The 11,899-nt window shown below is 36.9% G+C and overlaps 1 protein-coding gene across 3 annotated transcripts in view; it reads left to right on the top strand.

Moving 5' to 3' along the window:
* LOC101744177 (uncharacterized) overlaps positions 1-11,899 on the top strand; it is a 108,045-nt gene that overhangs the window by 54,499 nt on the left and 41,647 nt on the right. The window contains exon 2 of one of the 3 annotated variants that reach the window (XM_012690922.4): positions 6,049-6,827. The exons of 1 other annotated variant lie outside the window; for it this stretch is intronic. In XM_012690922.4, coding sequence (XP_012546376.2) covers positions 6,128-6,827 — 700 coding nt within the window. In that variant the 5' untranslated portion in view covers positions 6,049-6,127. One more of the 3 variants, XM_038017316.2, reaches the window with a different exon arrangement.

Here is an 11,899-nt window from a genome sequence, read left to right as displayed (position 1 = left end):
TCAACATGAGACGGAAATATAGTCGAATAACCTGAAACAATGGAGAAAAGTTTTAAGGGAAAAAACAGCACAAACAAGCGCGTGTTGGACGTGTAATGTGAGGGTTCCGTCGTAAAGGTTTTTGAATTAAAATACACAGATATATAGCATGAAAGAGGAGTTGAACGCTTCAGAGATATGAATGTTGAAATAGATGTGTGGAGTGACAAGAATGGACAAGATGAGGAACGTGTATATCAGAGGAAGTGTGAAAGTAGCCCCGGTGATTGAGTGGACGGTTAGCGTGGACATGTGATGCGTAGAGAGTAGAGGCATGTGGAGGAGATTTATGGAAATGGTAGGGCAAGATAGAGGGGGAAGAGGTCGACTGAAGAAGACATGGATGGTGTGTGTGAATGACAACATTAGAGAGAGAGATGAGTGAGTGTTGAAATGACGGCCGATAGAAAATAATGCAATAGAAAAATTCGCTGTGCCGACTCCACCTATTTGTGGGTTAAGGAAGAAGTTGATTGAAAATTTCCGCCGCTAAGTAGACATGGCTATCGGTTTCAAAAGACAGCAGTTTTATTGAAACATCGACCCCATATGTCAAGCTGGCGGCATTCATAGTGTGGACTTATGGACTCCAGTAACTACGACACTAGGTCGACTGCGAACTTCCTAAAAGTGTACTAAGTCCAAAAACAACACAACTCAATTATCGCAATCGAAAAATGTTTCATTGTCTTTTGAGTTCCTATGATAAACCTCTGGTTTCTACTGGGATTTTAGAATTCAGACTTGGAAACTGATATACTTACTGTCTTTGACTATAGAAACTCTAATCGGAGATTGATTTAATTTAAAACACTCATTTTTTTTAGGAATGGTCATAAAATGATGAAGATGCAAAAGCATCAAAATATGCATATCATTTTCTGACCATTCCTAAGGAACTAGTAAATTTTATTACTTAATTAAGAGCATTAAATTTGCAACCCTAGTTCTTTTAACGCAACACTATTTTCTAGTGACTTGCCAAATACTCACGTATCTCCCAAGGCCATTTGACGACGGAACCCTAGAAATGTAATCATTATCTGTGCAGCCTACAAAGGCGTTTACGGTATATAGGTAAAATTTGTATTCAATTCGTCGATTGATGCAAGTAGCGCATTCTGTTAACCAATGAACATCCATCACCAGAGACACCGCTACTGCTTGACCTCCATAAATTACGAACACTCATCCGAGATAGAGATTACGCTTATTTGGTTACTCCAATTTAATGTTCGTACGTATTTGATTATTCATTTCCGTGGACAAAAACTAGTATAGTGTTGCAATATTTTCTTCGATTCTGTCAAATTTAGTGGTACTTTTTTTTTTATTGCTAGATGAGTGGACGAGCTCACAGCCCACCTGTTGTTAAGTGGTTACTGGAGCCCATAGACATCCACAACGTTTTGTAGTCGTCGTGGCCTAACGGATAAGACGTCCGGTGCATTCGTGTTGAAGCGATGCACCGGTGTTCGAATCCCGCAGGCGGGTACCAATTTTTCAAATGAAATACGTACTCAACAAATGTTCACGATTGACTTCCACGGTGAAGGAATAACATCGTGTAATAAAAATGAAACCCGCAAAATTATAATTTGCGTAATTACTGGTGGTAGGACCTCTTGTGAGTCCGCGCGGGTGGGTACCCCACCCTGCCTATTTCTGCCGCGAAGCAGTAATGCGTTTCGGTTTGAAGGGTGGGGCAGCCGTTGTACTGTAAAAACTTAGACCTTAGAACTCATGTCTCGAGGTGGGTGGCGCTATTTACGTTGCATATGTCTATGGGCTCCGGTAACCACTTAACACCAGGTAGGCCTTGAGCTCGTCCACCCACCTAAACGATAAAAAAAATAAAGCCACTTTTATGGCTTCGACTGACTATTATCATTTCTGAATGTTCAAATACTTTATAGTTTTCCTGGTCACGAACAGCCGAAGTGCTACTTACTCTTCGACATTTTAAAATTGTATCAATTATAGTTAACTATTTTCTTTTATATGTAGGTACACATTATATTTAAAAGCAAATAAACATTACGAGATCTCCGAATCCAGCCGACAAACTCTTTTTGCAATGTAGGCTTTGACTATGATTTAATGTTACGTAAATTCTGTCAATTGTGGATATCAACAAGACATCACACGTCCCCTCACCGGAGTAGAGTTCATCGTTCTTCCAAAGTGCGTTTGCAGTGATCTTATCTGCCACGTACCATCCGGCTCAGGAATGAGATCCTCTCTACGGCGATTCCCGCGCCCTATGACGTGTCCTTCTTCAAACCTGCGGAGACTACTCAGTGGTAGGCAGTGACTTGGTTGTGCCCCTGGCATTGCTGACGTCCATGAGCGACAGTAATCACTTAACTTCAGGTGTGCTGTAAGCTTGTCTGCCTATTAAGTACCTTAAAAAATCTTATCTAACATCGCGTACATAAAACAACGGATATGCAAAGCAAAAGTTGTCATATGGAGCATGAGAGAGACAGGAGATGTCGTGTTAGTATTTATACGCATTAGTACGTTACGTTACCACGTTCTTACGGATCCATCAGATCCAATAACCTTTGCATTAGACGCCTTCAGCTCTAACACTAGGAGCAGGCTTTAGAGACCCCGGTAACCGTACTCGTCAAAATCGACAAAGAGTTCGCCCTGCAACCTAACCCATGAATCAGCTCGCTGAGTTTCTCGCCGGATCTTCTCAGCGGGTTGCGATTCCGATCCGGTAGTAGATTCATTTGCGAAGCAGCTGCTCTTGAGTTGTTAGGTCTCCTTTGGAGGCGCTCGGGTAGCTGTTAGCAAATCCCACCCCTACTGGCTGAGCCTTTGCTCGCCCACCTATCCTGGTGAAACTGGAAAGGCCTCCGGCCCACCAGTCGCCCTTCAATCATAAAAAAAGGTAACGTTACGTCACGTTACGCATTAGTATGTTATAGTCATTATACGTATACAGATAATAAAATTAGATCACCGCGCTCTCGTGGAAGCGAACAAAAAATATAAACTAATCCATTCAAATATATAACGTAACAGATTAATGTAACTTTGACAGGCATCCTGATAATGAATGACAGCTTGACGTAAACATTGACATGTTAAAATAATCCTTGACAACAGACAGTAGACTTTTTTACCGATCACCACGAGTGAATAATTAATTATATCGCTGGGAAGCCGACGTTTTGTGTTGTACTTACCGCCTTGTCAATATAGCTAGCTATGTATCAAAATCATCTACTACAACATTACAAAGTTACCTAAGTCCCAGAGACTTCTTCCCTACTTATTCGCTGGTAGTCTAAGGGGCCATTCTAGCTACGCCTAGACGAATAGGTGAGGTCACGGGCTCAATCTGAGAGAATTTGCTAACACTAGTCCTAGCAAGAGCAGTGCTTCATAATACAGTGACATTATGAATGCAGCCGCGAAATTTAATACATGATCGAACTCCCACTCACATTATTTTTTAATAACAATAAATAGTTTTTTCAATCTTTTAAGAAAAGTTACTAACAGTATTACTGAAGGTAGGGAGAATTGTGAGCCCGCACGGATAGGTAGATACCACCACCTCGCCTATTTCTGCCACAAAGCGATAATGCATTCCGATTTGAAGCATTGAGCAGCCGTTGTACTATAAAACTGAGACTTATTAATCAAGTCTCATAGTGGGGGTGGCATTAACATTGTTGATGTCCACGGGCTCCGATAACCAATTAACAACAATTGAGCCGTGAGCTAGATCACTGGTTTCTAAGCGAAAAAATAAAAATACATACCTTTGAAAGTATCAAGATGCTAATACGTCTATACCAATATTATAAAGAGGAAAGATTTGTTTGTTTGTCTGTATTGAATAGGCTCCGAAACTACTGTACCGATTTTAAAAATTCTTTCACTGTTTGGAAGCTACACTATTTCCGGGTGACATAGGCTATAACATTTTTTGAAAAAAAATTAGGGATTTTTACTAAAACTCCAATAATGTAACCCAAGGTGTAAAAACATTACCTAAAATATTATTTACATCGCGTGCCCTGCGAAAACTATTGATGATAGAATAAAATAATGTACTACGACTTTGTAGAACACATTATTATTTCCAAAAAGTATCGCGACACATATCTCTAACTGTTATAGTTATGACGCAATAAGTGTTCTTTTATTTTAAAAAATAAAACAATAACAAATATCGTTGAAATTTTTGTTAAAGACCCAAGCGAAGCCGGAGCGGGCTGCTAGTTTTAAATAAGTCTATCCTATTTTTAAATGAACCTAGCTAAATTTTATTCTCAAAACAAGCTTGTCATTCTGCCCGAATCACTTCAGTCCGTCGGGGTCATGACCTTTTTGGCGGACGCAGACAGGACGACAGTAGAAATATATAAAAAAAACACCAATAAATTAACTCAAACGTTACAATAGTATATTTCAAAATTTAGACGATCTCAAACATTAATTCCCACGTTCAACGAAGCACACACAATACGCACGAGACCCAGATACTTCAACTATCAAAGTACAATGTGAAATGGCTATTGCAAAATTCAAAACAATCAAATAAAAAAACAACAATGGATTATCAAACTGTAGAATTTGTTCTCACCGTATATACCTTCACATAGGCGACCATAATGACTATGTAAACTGACAATCTGATAACAATTACAAAACAATCCAAAAAGTATTTTAAATTTAAAACGATTTAGCAATAACTATTTTTGAGAATTATTTAATAATCAATGTTCCCTCCCTCCCTCCTTCAAACTGGAAAGCACGACTGCTTTGCAGCAGAAATAGGCCGGATGATGATAACTATTTATTATACTAGTGCGGTATAATTACGTAACACCAAGAAATATCAGTTGGTGACCACAGTTGCCTTTTAAGTCACTTAAAGAACGCTATTGTCGATGCTCCGACGACTTGCTTAGACACGGCATCAGCCACGGAAAGAATTGGGAGGTATTTTCTAAGTCACACGCAAAGAAACTCTGTTCAAACGTGCTATGTTTAAGTTTGAGTATAATCATAAAGAAATTTTCATTTTCGGTCAATACTTGAATGTGTGTCAATAATAAACAAATAAATTTTTCGATTACACTATAAAAATCAACACTCATACAAATAGAATTTAATCATATTGCTGCACTAAACTTGTTTAAGATACTAAGTGCGTATGTAACTGATGTTGTGTTTTGTTTGCCTTTCCCGAATCGCGGTCACAACTGTATGTCAAGCACAAAAATCTATTTAATTCGTAACAAAAATGTCAATCGAGTTTTCGATACGAAAACGGATCATTACATTAGCTGGTAGTACTCGACAGCCAGCCTTCGAGATACGCTTTACCGTATGTCAACACAATTTTCGTGCTCTCGATTTTGAGTATAAATTTCATTAAAAAAAGAACATTGGTTACACATTTATTCAAATCATGTCTTATTAGACAAACAAAATACCTATTGAAAACGACACGTAATGCCAATTTCTAATTCCATACAAAAGAAATTATTTGGCAAATAAAAAACTAAGTCGTTTCCAATATTTCATTTCGTCGTATGATACTAAATATTTACATAAATATTCATACAATTACAAAAATTAGCATTATAAATTATGGAGTCATCTGATTCTAACGATAATATTTATAAAAGATATTGATATAGTGCTAATGTTGTATTTTAAATAGTCTCTTTGCCTACTGCCTATAAGTACTACTATAGGGAATATAACCACGAGGTCGAGATTCCATTCCCATTATTTTTAAAGTGAGTCAATAATCTATACATTTATTAAACATGATACAAATGGTCCATATACACAATACATTATTTAATTGCGATAAAATTTTAATAAAACAAACTCAGTGTATTTTATCCGCACATCAATCTTTGTTAAATCTATTCCGAACTTTCAATTTAGTTCAATTACAACTTTAAATCAAAAGCCTCAATAAAGTTTAAAAACATTCTATCTGTTGTCGGTTTAATGGAACTTTTATAGCATGATGAAAAGAATAATGACCGAGAAAAGGAACAAAGGAATGAAACGCAATCATCATTAGTTGATCCTTAACAATGTAATGGCAAGTAGGACTGTGAGGAAAGTAAAAAGAAATAAAAAGGACGCGAACAACTCTGAAGACAGAGCCTCGAATACAGCGAGCACTAATCCAGACAAAAAAATGAAACTTAAAACAAAGACAACAATTAGTAACAAGAGTACAATGAATAAAATGGATAAACCGATAGCAGCCGATCATGCTTCAGAATTCAATGTCACTAAACTCATAGCAGAGCTATCGCAAAATTCGCGAGCGTCGAAAGGAGAAATAGAGAACATACAAAGGAAATTACTTCAGCAGGCAAACGAGATACTGAAAGTAAACGCGTTTGCTAATTCTCAACCAGTTCCGGAGATCCGTGTCATGGATAACACGCAAAAGTGCAACGCCAACAATCATGTTTACGGGCGAATACCTATTGTCACGCCCAGAAACAAAATTAATCCCGGATCTAATCACTTAGTTCATAATGTTGGGCGTCTAATGAATACGTCAGATAGTCGCCAGGACAATCAACTCGAGACGCAACTAGTTCCCGAGAAGTTGCAAGAAATTCCCGCGCTCTCCTCGGCCAGCGTCGGTGGAATGATAAATAGTGACCATGGAAGCATGCAAAGGGTCGCTATGACGGCGGCGGAGGCGGGAAGAGCTTTTTTCTACAAAACGGGTTCCGCCGAGGCCCGCCAGCCGGCCAGTGCGCGCGCCGCTCCAACAAGAGGTGAATGTCTTGTTCCATTCTAAAATACATATTCCATGTTTGGTCGCGACCAATTAGCCTTAGTATTTACTGTCACGTTCCGGTGAATCGTTTACGCATTAAAGCCTTTCATTGTTTTTCTGCTACATTTTAATGTCTCAATGATTTGTGTTTTGTGAATGAGACGAAAGTCGAAAGCATCGGTGATGGCGATGACATCGTGATTGTAACGGTTATTGTACATCAAGTGGTTCATTCTGCGTCTCCACCGGCACTGGTATGTTCGTCCCATCTTTAGATTTATATTTATTAGGATCACGCGCACGTTTTAAATGCATACTAAATTCGGTGCCAATGTTATTTTTCTGTTGAACGAGCTTACGTGAAATCCGGTTCGAATTCTGTATTGTAACTGTTTAGTTTATACATAGATTAGCCGCATGTACGTCATATAACTACACTATCGTGTAGAGTCGACTTTTCTAAAACAGGGTAATGAATTTACATAGAATTAAATGCAACTAATGAATCTAATAGTAAATAATCATTTTAGAAGTAGGTTTTTTTTAACAATGTGTCGTATTACCTCACATCGTAAATTTACTGATTCATTTTGAAAAATATGGCTATCAAACCAATTTATCTTAAAATAGTCTTACAGGGTCATTACGTGTATTTTTGTCTTGTTTGGGTAGACGATATAAAGAATCTTGTTTTGTAATATCTGTCACTGAACATACACTTTACGGACAGAGGTCTAAATGTATAGCTTAGGTCCTACCTCATAGTTGGCCTACAACAGAAATGTTTAAGTAACAAAAAAAGCCTTTACTACCAATATTAACAGTGATGATTTTTATATACAAAACGGAATTGTGACTTGTCTTTTTGTTCCTTTTGTAAGCGTTCGCAGATGGTTTATCCAATCAACCTAAAACTTTGTAAATTGTTTGCACTTCAAGATTTTTGTTATAATAGTAGTGGCAAAGAACGATAGTTGACGAACCAATGAAAGTCAGTTCAACAAACAACAAAGTTTAACTTCACATCGGAGTATTCCAGGGGCTTATCCATCATAGATTCTGTCGTTGGTCTAGAGGTCAGTAACCACGGGCACTAAGTTCGGGCACAATCGGTTACAGTACCATTACTATAAATGTCTTACATTCGGAGCATATACTTGTGTCGATCTAGGGCGTCAGAGACTCATATCAACAGAGTAACTCTCAGCCAGGGGCACTTGAATTTAGAATTAATGAATTCCAAGAGCATTTTGCTGCAGTAAAAAGTCTTAATACTAAAACTTTCTTTCCTGCAACAACATCTAAGATAGTCCATGACCTCATATAGATAGATAAATACCATAATATAGATAGACCGTGTTATCCAAATTGTATTGTAATTTTAGCAACACACGTTGCGGAAAGTGCTTAACACGAACGTATTGGTATTTTTTGTTAATAGTATTTTGTTTTCCATATCATATGTTCCATGGGGAGTATGTGAGATATTGTTCGAGATGATCCCTCTATCTTTTCTCTAGTACCACACATGTCGCTACCAAAGTCGAAACCATCCGTGATTCCAGAGACCACGCACCATATGGCTCTGGAATGGCCTCCTCCCTCCAGATACTCCTCGAGCGTTATGACATGTCCTTCCTTTAACAAGGTTTCAGGAGAATCCTTAACAGTAGCCAGAGGCTTGGCTCTACCCCTGGCATTGATGACCAGTTTGAGCGACTGTGACTATTTACAATTAGGTAGACCATAAAGAGTCATCTGTCTACAAAGGCAATAAAATACATTAAATCCATTCGCCATATAAAAACATTCGGATTAATAAATCGATGCTCTCAGACATTCGTCTCGTATATTGATGGTTTATTTATTGCCTTTTAAGATAATTTAGTCGAGAAGCTCTTTATGCGCTTACTAAGTTTTAAGTACTGCAAGATTTTTAACTCGTTTGATTTATATTATTTGGTTTTTCCGGTTCGTAATCTTAGATGTTATAGAATATTTTAACGTTAGCATCTTGCTTCCATTATGTGAATGAGAAAGTGATTTTTAAAAACCTTTTCTGTTCAACCAATCGTCATGGAATTTCAGACCCGTTGTCAAGTCTATAAGGAAAAGCATATAAAGTACTTTTAACGAGATAATAAGTACTATTCCAAAATAAGTATACTAGAGGGCTAGAATTTTTTTTCTTTACACAGCCTATATTATACATAAAAAATAAACAGTAACATTTCGGCTATTCCCATATATTGTATATTCATAGGGCATAATGTAATTTTCTATATAATTTAAAACAAAAATTTCGTTATCGTGTTGTAGAAGTACCGTGTTATAAGGGAGTTTTGGGATTTTTTTTCTTTTCGTGTTAGAGTGGAACCGTGTTGTAAAATGTGTCACCAGCCCACCTGGTGTTAAGTGGTTACTAGAGCCCATAGACATCTACAACGTAAATGCGCCACCCACCTTGAGATATAAGCTCTAAGGTTTCAGTATAGTGGTGGCGCATTGACGATGTAAATGTGTATGGGCTCCAGTAACCACTTAACCCCAGGTGGGCTGTGAGCTCGTCCACCAATCTAAACAATAAAAAAAAAAAATTAAAAAAAATTACAATGGCTGCCCCAGCCTTCAAACCGAAACGCATTACTGCTTCACGGCAGAAATAGGCAGGGTGGTGGTACCTACCCGCGCGGACTCACAAGAGGTCCTACCACCAGTAACATTATAGAAGGATTACGCCTGTATTAAAGATTCGTGTTCGAATTCGAATGTTCAAATTTGTTTGGAAAACTAGAAAGTGCACATCGTTCGGCATGTTTGTATTATGATTACACTTTGAGTTTTACGATTGACTGCTCGTGTCTACAGAACAAATAGTAAGCCCTTTCTAGTAAAACCTTATATTTGACTGTCTAGATCCACGTGATGTAGTTACGTAACTAAGTGCCAATAACGGAGGTAGAGAAAGTAAATATTCAATAATATGAAAGGTTAATTTGGAATCTCTGGTTTTACTTCTGGCATTTCGATTTTGTGCTGTTACCAGCACTACGCTGAAGGTTTGTTTTAAGTTGGTCGTCTGCTTCTAACTATCTACCCAGTCGTGGTAGGGGCAGAACTCATTCAGAATTACTTAATATCTAGAATTACTCAGCTTATCGGCACCCCAGAATCTTAAAAGCAATATTTTTGCTACCATCCTACTCTGGAAAGAACTTCCACGATATTTTCAGAACACCGCGATGTATTTTTGCTTATCAAAGCTCGTTTGATAAGGAGTTTTCTGATTTATACTAACAATACTCACCAATCAATAGACTCATTTGTTTTAAAATGCTATTAAAAAAAAAAAAAATTCGAAAAGCTAAATGCTCTTATTTCGCATTTGCTTTTTTTAATTTTTAATCATATAACACATTTCTAAGCGAATTGATACCCGTACAAAACTGTTATAATTAAAAATTAACAGTCAGAGTCTGTGGACTTATCGGTTTTATAAAAAACCTTTCTAAACTGTCTCCTATTATTTCATTCAAACTGCAACAATAAAAAAAATGAATGTCAAATTCTACATACGATCGGTTATCATACTTTTAAAGTTGACCTTGGAGTGCACGAGGAGACTGTCAAAGTGACCTGTCACGCGTGACAGGTCTACCTATTGTTCGTACAAGCACAGAGGGTTTCTGTTCTAAGGAACATGACAAATGAAAAAAAAATTATAACAATAGCACTGAATTAATAATCGTATTTAGAACAGCGCTTATAAAATTCGAGGCGATACTTATTATCTGTACGATATGTTATTATCTGTATATATTAATACGTGAAGCAAAAACTTTGTATCCCTTTTTACGAAAATTGCGCGAACGGCGGAGTATGAAATTTTCCACACTTATAGAGAATAAAGAGAAAAAGTGCACTATACTAATATTTTTTGAAAATAATGCATAAAAGATACATTAAATCAATAAAGAAAACATTACACATACTACATACCATGTATTTGACGCACACACGCTTGCATGCTATCTATTATCAAACTTTTGTTCTTGACGTCTGTTGTCAAATTGAGAATAGATCAAATATTGTTTGTCTTTGTTAATATTTTTTATAGTGTAGTCTTGACGAAATTTGTGGTTATAGAAGTATAAAATACAATCATAATAGTATACAAACTTACAATTCCAATTAATTATAGTCGAATTTCGACTACTGCGGGACCTCTAGTCTGTATAGTAATACGTGAAGCAAAAACTTAGTCCCGTTTTTACGAAAATGGCGCGGACGGAGAAGTATGAAATTGCACACACTTATAAAGATTATAGGTAAGGAGTGCAGAATGTTATTATTTTTTTTAATATTTATTAGCTAGATCAAACTTGAATTTTAACAAGGTATTAAAAAAATTGGTAGAATACATAGTTCTTTTTTCCCGCTTTTACAAGAAAGATAAAATAAAAGAAAAATTTAGTATAGAAAATACCAACTCCTAATGTGAATTTCTCGCCGGATCTTTTCAATGGGTCGCGTTTCCGATCCGGTGGTAGATTATGCGAAGCACTGCTCTCGCTAGGGTCAGTGTTAGCATCACTCCGGTTTGAGCCCCGTGAGCTCACCTACTAGTTAAGGTTACGCTGAAATAACCTCTCAAGGATCAGTTTAGGTAGGAAAAAATATATGTAGAAAACCAACTCCAATTAAATAAAATGGGAGCCAAATTCGAATTTAATTAAAAATTCATCATTAAAATTACTTGTCGGATCTTGAATTTTTTTTTACGTGACCACACGAGGGGCACCTTTATTCAAATAGAAAATAATTATCAAAACCGGTTCACCTAGAAAGAAATTCTCATGTAACCCCCAAGAAAAACACAGTCAAATTTAGAATACGTCTTTTTTTTCAAGCTGGCATATTATTTTAAGTCTTAAAGGTCAACATAGGTCATCAAAGGAATAATCACTGGAAAAAGCTGACTTTAGTATGTTGTCTTTTCGCCCTTGGGAGAGGGTTCTTTACACCTATATATTAGGGCTTTACCGATGCAATTAGTTTTGAAATATTTTT

The sequence above is a fragment of the Bombyx mori genome, chromosome 18 (assembly GCF_030269925.1).
Source record: "Bombyx mori chromosome 18, ASM3026992v2".
Lineage (NCBI taxonomy): Eukaryota > Metazoa > Arthropoda > Insecta > Lepidoptera > Bombycidae > Bombyx > Bombyx mori.
Note: the sequence above shows the minus strand (reverse complement) of the source record. Positions and strands in the feature narration are given on the sequence as shown.